This window comes from Watersipora subatra, chromosome 3 (assembly GCF_963576615.1).
Source record: "Watersipora subatra chromosome 3, tzWatSuba1.1, whole genome shotgun sequence".
Taxonomy (NCBI): domain Eukaryota; kingdom Metazoa; phylum Bryozoa; class Gymnolaemata; order Cheilostomatida; family Watersiporidae; genus Watersipora; species Watersipora subatra.
In genome coordinates this window covers 2514711-2529774 of record NC_088710.1, presented here as the reverse complement: position 1 = coordinate 2529774, position 15064 = coordinate 2514711, and the positions used below count along the sequence as shown (strand labels likewise).

General features: G+C 33.6%; 1 protein-coding gene across 1 annotated transcript; it reads right to left on the bottom strand.

The window, feature by feature from the left end:
* Nucleotides 1-10: 10 nt before the first annotated feature.
* On the bottom strand, nucleotides 11-10787 carry LOC137389546 (ORM1-like protein 3). Its single transcript, XM_068075581.1, has 4 exons — nucleotides 10713-10787; nucleotides 3010-3199; nucleotides 2456-2607; nucleotides 11-461 (listed from the first exon to the last, which is right to left on the bottom strand). The coding sequence occupies exons 2-4, from the start codon at nucleotides 3181-3183 to the stop codon at nucleotides 326-328; spliced, it is 462 nt and encodes a 153-aa protein (XP_067931682.1). The 5' UTR covers nucleotides 3184-3199; nucleotides 10713-10787; the 3' UTR covers nucleotides 11-325.
* Between the last annotated feature and the right edge of the window lie 4277 nt (nucleotides 10788-15064).

The following is a 15064-nucleotide window of genomic DNA, read 5'->3' as shown; positions in this document are numbered from 1 at the left end:
ATGTATGATCTTGACAGTTCTGACATAAATGATTTGCCGCAATCTTGTTTTGACTCATGATTCATTCAACACCATGTTGAGTAGAAATATAACTCAGAAATGTGTGGGCGTCACTTTGTAATAGTAATTAGTACACGGTGAATGCATTTTAGCGACCTGACTTGGTATCTTACAAGGGAAGGCAACCCTCACAGTACAAGTGTGTGTAAATAGACAAATTATAAGCAAAGGAAGTCTAACATCCCTCATAGTATGTTCGCATAACAGATATATCATAGGGCGAAGGAACTATGTGGACCGTTTGTTAAATGTAGTGGTTCAGTACTCAGTACTTGTTTATATTGAACAACCGAACCTGGTGCAGCTGAGGCAATTTGGGGACGATGACAAAGCCCAGCGTTACAGCATTGATGAAGAAATGTGCTTTATTGAAGACTGTATAAAGGCTTGTTAGGATAAACCTACAACATTAGATAAACTCTCTCGTACTTGCAGCCCTGAAGACATAATCAAACTAACAAAGCAAACTAGTACTACAACAGCAAACTATTGGTACTTAAAAGTAATGATTTACTGATAGTAGCTAATAACAATTGCTTGGTTTCCATGAGGTCATGTTGCAGTGAAGACTTATTGTTAAGTTACCACGCAGAAGAATTAGATTTCTCTAATTCAGAGGTCTTCTACTCGGACGTTTCTGAGTCTAATAACTGGATTAATGTGGTGACCTGTACAAGATCACAACAGTTTAGTTCTTCAATCAACTCTTACAGGTCGAGACAAAAATGATCTTACGCGGAAAAGAATGATTTCCGACTAGTTATTGAATGAGTACAAAATTGTGTCCTTGACAGTAAAACCATGATGCTATTGACCAGCGATCGTTTCAACAGACAGATCGTACACAGACTAACATACATGAGCAAATTAAATGAATTAGCAAATGTGCAGATGTAGGAACATCGGCTCATGAAAAGACTAACTTTCCTTTAGCATTTAGTACATGCTGACTGAAAATAACAAGAATGCACACCTACCTAGGTAATCTAATAGGATGACAGTTACATGTATGTATGCACGTAAGTAGATGGCTAAAGACTAGGGCATGATTCACATCTAACTTATGATCTAGCCCGACAATAAATAATTACATGGTAGTTCTGGCTAGCAAGAGAAATATGTAATTATATACCTCAAGTAAGCTAGAATACAATAAAACAAATCTGAAACTCAAACACCATATTCATCTGCAGAGATGGTTCATCAAAATCGATCAACTCCATCTTGTCCCTTTAGTTTTTAGCAAAGCAGCAAAAAGACCACTAGAATGATGAGGTGGTCACCAATGATCTAATGATCTTTTTACCAAACATAGTTTGACTTTCGACCTTTGCTAAATAGAAAACATTCCATTTTGTAAACAATGAACCCTTTACATGCAAGTTGGAGATTTTCTTTCTATATTATAAATGTCATATATTAGAGCTAACTCACTGTAATTTGTTCTTTATATATTAAAAGTATTTATTTATTAATTTATTACCAATTATTAATCATTATTTATTGAAGACCTGCTTTAATAAATACTGCAGATAACTACACATGGGATTAAAATGCATCATATCTAAATACATAAAAACGAAATTACCGTACAGTGAGCCCGGGTTATGATGTCCCTGTTTTACGGTTTTTTCTCCTTACGATGCGGAACATGATGTTTTTTCACCCCGTTACAGTTTTTTTCCCATTATACGACATCGCCAAAAATGTCTCATGAAATTCCAAATTAGCAATCGGTGTGCTGAATACATCGGAATAATGAAGATGCAGGTATGCTATCCGCCGAAATCCCTCCCACAACACCTGAAAGAGATGCTCGCTCTCTTTCTCAGTTCAGCATGCTTCGTGTTTTGTGAATGCTTGATGTATGCTTCATGAATGCATGATATTGTGTGAGTGAAATGAAAATTAGTGAAAAGTAAGCGAAGGTGAAAATTTAATGCGCCAGTCTGCATTTAATATAATATTTACTATAGACTTTACTTAATTATACGTATATAACTATATAATTACATATATAACTTAAATTCGTTAGCTATGGGGCCTAAGATTGATAATGACATAGAAGGAAGAAGAATCATAGCCATAATTATAAGCAGATCACAACCACTAAATACACTTAAGTTACTGTAGGTAACTATAGTTACTAAGATTATTATACTATTAACTATCTGTTAATAATTTTTAATATGTACAGCGTGTGTACAAAATTTTGATGTTTTATACTAGGGGTATTTGCATCAGATAATTAATATGAGTTTTTATACTCCTCTATACAACATTTTCGCCTTACAATGCCAACACCAGAACAAATTAATGTCATACAGCGGGGTCCACTGTATATAAAAAAGTAAATACACTAATAAGTACTTATTGACAGCACACTAATACTTACAGCACTATTGGAACAACTGTCAGAAACTTTTTTGTGCCTGTAAACTGCTGACCCCGATCTAGCTGTTCCCACTGCGTGAGCATTCTGGCCTCTCCCTGATCAGTCGTATTCCAAGGCGTTCCCTTCACCATGTGTAACAGTATAAACATGCCCTACAAGCATAATGGTTTGTTAGCGTTAGATTGTGAAACAACTGTTACAAGTACCATATCAAGTATTGCCTTAGTTCTCCGCTATATAGCTAATACTTTTCTTCACATGAGGAAATGGGTGAGGTATTACTAATTACCTGGCACATTCTAATCAAGCTAACATATTGCCCAGCTCTGCAGAAGAACAAATATTAACTATTGTTGTTATAAAGTCAAGCAGTGCAGAGGATTCCAGCTGAGCGCAATTGCAAATACACATTCTGCAACAGGATATACTTGCATGTGGTTTACCTACAAGCTACTCAACAAGACTGTATTTGCTCAGCGACGATTATCATTTATTAATATACATTTGTATAAATTGTGAATGAAGGAGACAATGGAAAGGAGAATAAAACTTACCACGTTGTGTATGACATTTGTGAGAGTCCAAGCAAGAGCAGAACTTATGAATGGTACACTGAGTATTACCCAATGAAGAAGTAATACCAGCAATGAATAAAATAACCACATCCCCTTGCTGTTCAGGTAGGAATGGGTGGGGTTGTTTTCACTGCTTGCCGTGCCCACATTCATCCTTCAGCGTCGGTCGCTAATTACAACACAACAGATATGAGATGATAGTAGTCTTTATGACCAATTATTCTGCAATCAGGTTTTCAAGGGAGTTGTCATACATACAATTTCTAATGAAACAAAATCAAACTGTGCAGAATATAATCAGCATTGAACACATTTGTACTCATTGTACAAATAGTGCAATGAATACAAAAGTTCTCATTCGTTCTCATTGCTCAAACGAGTACAAATAGTGCAATGAGTACTAATTGCACATTTGTACTAATTGCACATTGCACTGATTTGTATGCAAATTTGAACACCTAGGAACACCAAAAACTACAAACAAACACAGACACCTCTGAAGGCAAAAGAGTTGTGCAGACTGTTTGTTTTTATAACGATGTTCCTCCCTGTTTAGGCACATTACTACCTGGTTACACCAGCAACTAAACAAATTACCAATTACCCAATTTAATCATCCTCTATTGGTCAGATTTAGCCAGCTGTTAGAGCAACTATTTGCATCGTGTGACCTTGTTAAGAACATCAACTGTGCTGGCCACTCAAATAAATTACACCAAATATTTCATGGTTAACCAATTAAGGTTTTCTCATTTCTTTGGCAAATGACAGCAACGCCCCTATGATTATAAGCTTATGACAAGACAGTAAAGGTGATAAAAAAGACTCCGAGGATATAAGTACACGACTACTAGTTGCCATAACAATGAAAGATATATACTATCAAAGCTGATGAGATTTTCACTGCAGAGAAATAAGACGTCTGAACCCTTCACGGAACATACAAACATTAGTAAAACAATTAGGATATTAATAATATTTCTGTGTTTGCTAGACCTAGACCTGTACATCTCCGGCATTACAATCAAACCTTGACTGATGATCACCCTAGCGTACAGTTTCTTTGGACATATGATGTAAAAACTGAGCAAATATTTCAATTAACCCCAGTAAAAACCAACATATGACATCAGATGCCTGCCAAACATTGCAGATTTATAAATCAGTGCATATGTACACAGATCTCTTTTACGTAGCTGGTTCTATGGTGTTGAACAATGATAAACAGTAATCAAACCTTTTTTTAGTTTTAAAATCATAATGTGCAAGAAAGCTCGTATGAGAGGGAGCAGTAGTCCAAAAAAGAGGGCAGTGATTTTTAAGAATCTAAGCAAAAAAAACATCAACAAACATCTTATATCAATTCTTTAAAAACTGAAGCGTCAAGCATTTATCATAAAAAGGAAAGCAATGTCAACAACAAAATCCTAAACCGAGTGAAAGAGCAGAAGTTGGCCGTGATAACTGAAGATGAAATGAGAAAAATAGTTCATTAATCTAGTTTTGTACACATAATTTAGTTTGTTACATTTTTTGAGATACATTGTACATTCACATTTGAGGTATTGATCATAATGATGATTATACTGGTATACAAAAACGAAATACAGTGCATTCCTCTGGGAGTTATTGCTGCAATACATGAGGGTCTAACATGTGCAGCAAGTCTCTAAACAGTTAACTTCGTTTACAAAGGTTCGACTGTAAATAGTGTAAGGAGTTATCCGCTCGTGCAATGATCCTGACTACTACAGAACAGGGTAATAGTTCAGGTTGACTTTATAACCAATGTTTTCTATGAGAATAGTGAACGTGTATCACTGATCAGTTTATTGCTAAGGTAAAATGACAATATAAACCTCGTATAGATTATTACTGTACAATTTTAGCTTTTGAAGTTTTTCTATAGTTTTCATAATGTATTTGTTTTAATACTATATTATTAATTACTGTTTTAATACTATTTTTACAAAAATAATTACTCCAACGTACGACAGTTTTGATAAAAAATGCTTTTGAGCCAGGTTACCTTTGTGTCTAGGTTTGACTGTACTTTTATGTTGCCTTGTCAGCAAAGTAATTTATATTTATAAGGACAAATAAATACTACACATCCAAGTTGATATGAAATTAAAATAGTAAATGTTAATAAAAATTAGATTTCAAATTGGTTAAGTGTGCTGAAGCCGTTCATCATCTCCACAGGTTTTAATACATCACTTTTATGTATGCCACAAGTACTCGTCTTCCTGTTTGAGACAAAAAGCTATATATATCTCAATGAGGACCACTCTTAGATGTATGGTAAGTATTGAATCAGTGATACAAGTGCGATCAATTTTTACTGTGATCTGAAAAGAGAATCACGAAACTTTAAATTATTGCGCTGTGAGAGGCATTAATAACTTGTTGGACAATAGCAAGATGATTACACAAAATTTTAGTAGATTTTGTCAGAATGTATCCGCGTGTTTCTGTCGTATGCGATTGTTTTTGATGTTTGAGGTGATCTGACTGCTAGGATGTTTCTTAAACTTAATTGTGGTTGGAAGGCTCAGAAGAAAAATACATGCGGAAATGATGTCACTAGTTGTTATCGTTGCTAGAGTTGATATCGGCTATTGCGTTCAAGTTGAAGTGTTACGCATCTAGATTTTATCTATGTCTTTGCAACTATAGACGCCATGATGGCGCTTTCACTCGCTCCGAGTGTATTAATCACGATCAAGTTTTTTCGCTTTTAATCTTGAAACATCCTGACAGTCGACTCCCCTCAAACATCAAAAACAATCGCAAACGATGAAAAAATACTGATACTTTCTGAAAAAATCTACTAAAATTTTATGGAAGTTCATCTTGAAAAGATAACTGATAGCATCAGATAATACTAAAGCACAGTGACGGCACGGTGACGGCACGCTATAGGCAAAACAGACTCATCTACTCGTAGTGAGGTGTAGGTGCCTTTACCAGACCTGGTTGTCTCTAGCACAGGAGTTGTAACGGGTAAGTGTCAACAAACACCACCTTCAACAAAGTGTAGTACAAAACCATGTCACCATTTCCCATTTATGATTGTTTTTTTTTTATGAATAAACCCACTTTTAGACTCTGTCTTTGCTTTCAGCTAAGGCTCATTAAGCTTATGCAAATTGTACATATGCCGGGTAGCACAGCTAGTGCCATATATGATCCCTTAATAGCTGACTTGAGAATTGAAAAAGCATTAATTTTCGTCTAACTAGCAAGTTATGCGAATAATTTTAGTCTCACAAAAACGAAATTCCAAGGACCACTTCTCGGCTAACTTGACATCACCAATATTCCAGGCATAGACATGACCATAGGCATAGTCATAGACATGACCATAGGCATAGTCATAGACATGACCATAAAAATTGATGATCACATAAAGATAATTTGAAATAAAAGCTAAAACTCATCTCGATATTTTACGTTGCAACCTAAACAGAATCGAACATAATCACATCTAATTAAGGACATACATCCTATGTACACGCACATACATCCCATGTATACATACATACATCATATGTACATGCACATACATCCTATGTACATGCAAGTACATCCTATGTATACGTACATACATTCTATGTATACGTACATACATAATATGTATACGTATGGACATCCTATGTATATATACATACATTCTATGTATATATACATACATTCTATGTATATGTACATACATCCTATGTATATGTACATACATCCTATGTATATATACATACATTCTATGTATATGTACATACATCCTATGTATATGTACATACATCCTATGTATATATACATACATCCTATGTATATATACATACATTCTATGTATATGTACATACATCCTATGTATATGTACATACATCCTATGTATATGCACATACATCCTATGTACATGCATGTACATCCTATGTATATGTACATATATTCTATGTATATGTACATACATCCTATGTATGTGTACATACATTCTATGTATACATACATACATTCTATGTATACGTACATACATCATATGTATATGTACATACATCCTATGTATATGTACATACATCCTATGTATATATACATACATTCTATGTATATGTACATACATCCTATGTATATGTACATACATCCTATGTATATATACATACATTCTATGTATATGTACATACATCCTATGTATATGTACATACATCCTATGCATATATACATACATCCTATGTATATATATATACATACATTCTATGTATATACATACATTCTATGTATATGTACATACATGCTGCGTAATCTAGATGCTGCCTTATTCCTCTTTCAATCAGCTGATAATAATGTGGTCACATTCGTACTAGTCATGTGGAACTTTGCAGTTTAGAGAAATTTAGACGTACTTTGTTGCTCTACCTTTATAAACACATGCCCTAGCAAATCAATATTTTGTGATCAGCACACCATGGTATCTGGGTGCAAAACTGTGTCAGTCCTTACGAAATCCCATGGGCACTTATTCAAGGTTAGCCTATTCGTGACATAGGCTAATGTATAAGTATATATGAGACAATTTATTAAAGATAAAATTTGTCATTGTTAAAAATTACATTTTTTCACAAAAAATATAAAAACATTAGTTTTACATGAACACAGATGATCATACACAAATTTTTGTTTGATTCAAATCACGAAGATCGAAATGCAAAATGAGTGACTAGACTGCTTAAAATCGATTACAATGCACCCCCAATCACAGCGGCCCTGTTTTACAGTTTTTTCACCATACGATGTTGAGCATGATATTTTTCATCCCCTCATTATGACATTCTGTTCACCAAACAACATCAAAAATGTCTCAAAATTCAAATTTGGTAGTGGGTGTGGTGCATACAGGAGAGTCACAAAGATGCCAATATGGTATTCGCTGAAATCCCTCCCACAATGCCTAAAAGGGCTACAATGTTCTCTCCCTCACTCAGTCATGAAACCATTCTTCGTGTTTTATAAGACAATTACGACCATGTCAAATTAAAGGTTAATAAAATAAATGCTATGCTTAGCTTCAGGTGTGTGTTTAGTAAGCTAAACTCGTTTAGGTTGAATTCAAAATTTATGTAATGAGTCTGTCTCAAAGGTAAGGATTTCATACGATGCGTACTGTACATATAAATGTTACATTTTGTCGCAGATCAAAACCACTAAATACACTAAAGTTACTGTTGGTAACTATAGTTACTAAAGTTAATATATTATTTTGTTACTAATTTTTAAAATGTACATAATATTAAAATATATAATATATTGATGTATGTATATTAATATTTTATACACATTAATATGTATATGAAATTTTGATGTTTTACCAGAGAATGGTTGCACTATCCATTATATAATTACTATGGGTTTCTATACATTTTCGTCTTGCAATGCCAACACCGGAACGGATTAATGCTGTATGGTGGGGAGGGGGGGGGGGGTGTCCACTATACTGTAATACATAGCTGTAGAAAATTTTAGTTATGTGCAACCTGGGAAGCGGATATAAAAAGCCGAGCAACACACTGACACTAACCACATTTTTTTTATGCTTTACACGTTTGCTTTGTGATGTTAATATCTTGTCAGTGAGCAAATAATACTTCAATTTAAAAGATGGCATTATTTGAATCAAAACATGACAATACAATGTAAAAGAAAAATACTAATGCTGGGTTCTGCTCAATGAAACTAGGAGAGTGTGCTTTTGCATACTAGAGACAATAGCACAATCTAGTGACAGGCAGTTTTTACCTGAGAGAAACATCAATTGTTTGAGACATCACTTTGATTTGATCACTACTATGTTTGCCCTCCTTTTAGACCATTGACAGTCTCTCATCAGTAGAAAAAATGGAGTCGACATAAGATTTTACTAGATATGCTACCCGCGTGTATCTCATAAAACTTCTATTCGAATAACAAAACTTCAAGTAAGAATGGTTTTATACGATTCAGAAATAATATGAACAGATTTAGCCAATGCAGTATGCGCTTGTAAATGAGCTATTAATAGTGCCCTAGATCATGTGCGCATTTTGGAATTTGATACTTTAGGTCACAAGTGCTCAGCTAAAAAGGGGTCTGGTTACTAGAGTGTCTAATTTAACATCATGCCTAGACCAGAGTCAAAATATGTTAAAACTAACTTTGGTAAAAGTGGGAGAACATGAAACACGATATTTGCTTGGGACACGTAGTTGTTGAATAATTAATAGAGTTACACTACTGCCTAAATACGTATGTAATAAAGATAAAAGGTTTTCTGTTAACAGCCCACTTAAAGACCCAGAGGGATAGTAATAGTCTACATTGCAGTTTCTTAGACTGCACAGAACTTTGTGAAAGACAACGTACCATGTGGGCACATAATTTACACAACATTTTAATGTTATGTTCAACACACAACATCCAAGGCGTCTAGAAACACTGCAGTTTTGTAAACTGGTGCACAAATATGCAGTTCTCTTTCACATAGTGCAGCTCTACGGTTTTTGAAGATTACTGAATGATGTTTGCACTTTCACTTTGTAGTTTAAAAACCATAAATATTGAGTACACTAGTGTGAATGGTAGAAGTGGGAAAAAAAGCAATTATTTTCCTATATAAAAAACAAATCACAGAAAAATACGAACAAATATCCTTGGAACATGTTTTTTTAAAGACAGTACACGTAAAAAAAATTAAAGTAGATGAAGTATAGTATGGAAATGTGATGTGGAGAAAATAACGCCTAATATGAGTGAAAGTGGAAAAGCTGACAGTGACAAACAATATTAAATACTAGTCAATTATGGTAACTTACAGTGCTTTTGAATCGAGTTTTGCTTTATAACGCATTTCGTGTACACCAAAAAGTATTTGTGCACTAACAAAAGGGCACTAACAAACACGTGCTTTACCGAATCATTATCCTGTATTTATAACTACATTATTATTTATGACAACAAAAACTTGCTAACAACGCCGTATCTTTAAACAAGGTTAGTACCCAGTCCGCAAAGAAAATTAACTAATCTAACCACAGCTACACATTTTCAGTTTTTCCAATCAGTAACCAGAGTTATGCTCATTTTGCATTGCAGTTGGTTAACCAAATTTCGAGAACGAGTGAAAACAAGTACGCGACTTTCAAAACCAACAATAACAAAAAAAACAAGCTGTGCATTAAGCCATTAACTTTTACTAAGTAATTCTGTTGTTCCAAGACATTTTGTGCATGGCTTTTAGTAAAAAACCATACGCCAAATCGACGTAGAAAACTGCAAAAAGCGATTATTTCCAAAACGCAAAAAATTAAACACGTTCGTGAGGATTGTTTCGACAACATTGGTTTATCCAACGAAAGTGTATAAACTTCAGATGTAAAGCGAGAGAACAGCATAAAAATATGTCCCAGTTGTGCGAGATATAATGAAATTATCACTATCCATTGACGCACAAGACAACAACTCCAACATATTGCAAAACAAATGGTAAAAATGTCGCAATAAAAGCTCAATGTTTTTTAAACAATGTACACAAAATTACTACCCTTTTATTTTGATAGCGTAAAATAGATTTGTAAGCATTCACTGCATTTCCATGCATTTACTACCACAATGAACATATGCGAAATGCAACTCCTATAAATTCACGCAATACTAACAGCTCGAGAAACGGTGTCTTCCTATCAGTTTTGTCACGCGAAATATTTTCGGCATACTCTTAAAACAAGAGTTGCGACCGACGGAAATAGCTAGGTCTAGATTCACCACTACTATCACCGCGGGCATATGTCGGTAGATGAGTGATATCGTGAAGCGCGCGAGGCACATCAGATTTACAACTACAGTACGTACCTGTATTTGCGTGTAGCCATAGAAATATCTTTCACGCAAATACTAATTCTATGAGGATTACTGCTACAAATATCACGTAGCAGATTTATTGTTTAGCTTTAATGTAAAGAGTAAACAACTCCAACTTATTCTCGCATCTGATGTTACCACCATAGAGTTATCTCCCTCTAGAGTGATAACTACACGAGCGTTTCCGGTGCCAACAAGGGGCGTTTAGGCCACGCCCCTTTTTGTGCTAGTCAGTCGTAGTGATTGACTAGATCAAAAACATCAGCCATGAGAAGGGTTAAACAAGGATCATGAAGTTCCAGTTAAAATAGTAATTAATGCTCATATTAAAGAAATGATGATTATAGTTTATCCCACGACCAAACAAGAGTGAAACGATTGATTGGGAGAATTATGATAAATGCACATGTGCACACAACTCCCGAAAAATTATCCGTTAACGGCCGTCACCAAACCCTTGCAACGAAATCCTATCAACAAATTTAACTATTTTTCAGTAAAGTCGTTTAAGTATAATAATGATACAAAACGCATATAAACCTATTTAAATATGTTACCAAGCCTTTGAAAGGTTGACGCAAATACCTAAAACTAACCCATCTGATCGGATTATACATAAATAGACAGATTTATTAGGACGAAAATCGTCACAAAACGCTTGAAAAGCTTCGTTTAATAAAAGTTAAGACCGGAAATTGAAATGCCGAGCGACAGAGAATAGAACGATAAAGTCTTGCCACAAATCGCCACAAAACGCTTGAACAGCTTGGTTTATTCAGTGTCGTATAGTTTCACAGAGTCCCGTGACCAAAAGCCGGAAACAAAAACGTCCGATTCCAAACAAACCCGATCGACATACTGATCTCTAATGGAATATTCTTACCTCGCTCTCAACATCTCACTTTTTTGCATTTACTTTACTTTATTACAAAAAATCATTAGACGTTTCTTGTAGAGAATTTTGTCCTTTTTCAAATGGTGTATAATACAATAATCAATTTCAAAGGGACTGCCAATGGTAGTAATTTTTGTTGGTTAGTGTTGCGGCATCTCCATTATAACTTATATAAAACAATAGTGGGCGCGGCTTGTTTGCTTGGAGCCGTGCGAGCTTCGATATGCGCATCCGTTAGCAACAAACTCTGTGAAGTTATTCAGCTATGTACTGTCAGAGTCATATAGCTTTAAAAAGTCTCGCGACCAAAACCGGAAACAAAAACGTCCGATTCCAAACAAACTCGATCGACATACTGATCTATAATGGAATATTCATACCTCACTCTCAATACCGCTCTTTTTTGCATTTACTTTACGTTTTTACAAAAACGTTGTTAGCACCTTTTTGTAGGAAATTTTGTTTTCTTTCAAATGGTTTATGATACAACAATCAATTTCAAAATGACTGCTAATGGGAGTAGTTTTTGTTGATTGATGTTGCGACCTCTCCATTATAACTTATATAAAAATAGTAGGCGTGGCCTGTTTGTTTGGAATCGAGCGAGATCCCGTATACGCTTCTGTTAGTCGCGGGACTCTGTGAAACTATACGGCTCTGGGTTAATTAATAGTTTCGACCGATCTACGAAACGCCAAAAAAGCCGTGCGACAGATAGTAGAACTATTTACTGTGTACTGTTTGTCTACTGTTAGAGGCGTAGACCGATTTACAGGTACGAAAATGTGGTACACAGTTTATCAGCCTACGGTTTTGTCCAATTACCGAAGGTTTTTCAAATTATCTAGAACATCAGCCAGATTTCTTTACATCTTATCTAAAAGGTAGGGCCGTTACTACAACTCCCTTTTATGACAAGAATATTTCTTTATTTCACTCCAGTTTGCATAAAACTTCCAGACGTGTAAATGCCAACGCTTGCTCTTTGTTACATATCGCTGTCAAAACCATTCTACATTCATCACAACACAACCAATTTTCAAACTGTATATTACACATCAGTTTGCCGTTTAACGTTTAATATTGCATTTAGATTTACATTTGCAGAGATATAATAAACATATTTCTTTATTGTTGGCATTGTTGTTAGTTAAATTACGTACAGTAGGTTAGGTCTACGGCTTGAATTAATGTTTATTTTATTATTGTAAAACATAAGTTTGAGATAGTTAAATATTTATTTTATTAATATTTATTTCTGTTACATATCGCTGTCAAAACCGTTCTACATTCAACACGACCAACTTTCAAACTGTATATTACAATATATTTTACTTTTAACATTGCATTTCAGATATGTAATAAACATATTTGATTATTGCTGTTGTTAGTTTAATTACTTACAGTAATTTAGGTCTACAGCTTGAATTAATGTTTATTTTAACCAACAAACAACTTTCAAATTGTATATTACACGGCAGCTTGCCATTTACTTTTAATATTGCATTTCAATATAATAAGAGATATAATAAACATATATCATTATTGCTGTTGTTATTTAAATTACGTACAGTAGTTTGAGTCTACAGCTTGAATTAATATTTATTTTATTATTGTAAAACATAAGTTTGAGATAGTTAATTATTTATTTTATTAATATTTATTTCTGTTACATTTATGTTATTTATGTTGCGCGTTTTTAGAGTCGTGCTCTCTCAAATTTATTTTATATCATCTCAAACAAGTCTCATTTACATTATACTCTGTCAATTCCTGCTGAGAACTACTTTTTCGACAACCATCAGTACCCTTTCTTTTTTCCATTACTACTTTGGTCGTGGGCGGTATGACAGTGGAATTTCTAGTTACTCTAATATATGCTTATTATTTAAAGCAATTCAATACCTACCAGGGATCGCTAAACATATTATGGAAATGTTTACTTTTTCATCTCCATTTCCATCAATGATATACAGCCCCATACAGCAATGATATACAGCCAATGATATACAGCCCCCTGTATATCATTGTTTCCATATACATAAATATTTCCATAATTTTAGGGAAATGAATATGGAAATTTTATTTTAGAAATATGAAAATGTTATTGAAATGGAAATAATATGGAAATGTTATTGAAATGGAAATAATATGAAAATGTTATGGAAATGGAATTAATATGGAAATAATATAGAAATGAATTATGGAAATGTTATGGAAATCGAAATAATATAGAAATGAAGTAGGGAAATGTTATGGAAATGGAAATAATATAGAAATGATGTAGGAAAATGTTATGGAATTAATATGGAAATAAATTATGGAAATTTTATGGAAATGATATGGAAATGAATTATGGAAATGGAAATTGTGACAGACCTACACGTAATCCCTGATACCTACTTGACTTGCAAAGGCACTGAATAGATAGTGTTAAGTAAGTGAGTTAATGCAATCAGTTACTCATAGATAAGAAAGATAGTCATACTGGGGTTGTATTACATTAGTGTGATGGGAAGCTAATCGACTGCCATCAACTATGAGCTGTACTATCCGAGTTGCCCGAGGAATGAAAAAGTCTTTGGACAGAAAGTTTATTTTTATATAACATTTACCATTCTAACTTTTAAACTTCATATCATGAGAAAATATTTTTAAGCAGTTCAAATGAATTAAGAGGAAAAAGAAAGCAACTGTAAAGGTTTTCAAGATTTTTCAAACAACTACAACTTTTAAATTTCGTATCATGAAAGAAGTGTTTTGTTGAAATAAATTAGGAAAAAAACTGTAAATGTGTTTAAATGTAAAATAATTAGCAAGTAATGGCTAAATATAATCTGTTTAGCTATGATCACAATGAAAAATTATTTAATAATTAAGGTAATAAAAGAGTCTATTTTATTTTTATATAATTATAATTTAGTATAATTAAGTACGTTATAATTTATTTTTATTTAACATATACCAACATTTGCCACTTTAACTTTCAAACTACATATTATGAGAAGTGTTTTGTGTAATTGAAATAAATAAAGAGAGGAGAGAAAATAAAAACAACTGTAAATGTTTTCAAGCTTTTTCAAACAACTACAACTTTTAAACTTCATATCATGAAAGAAGTTTTTTGTTAAAATAAATTAGGAAGAAAAATGAAACTGCAAATGTGTTTAAATGTAAATGTGAAATAATTAGCAAGTGATGGCTAAATATAATTTGTTTAGCTATGATTACAATAAAAAATTATTTAATAAATAA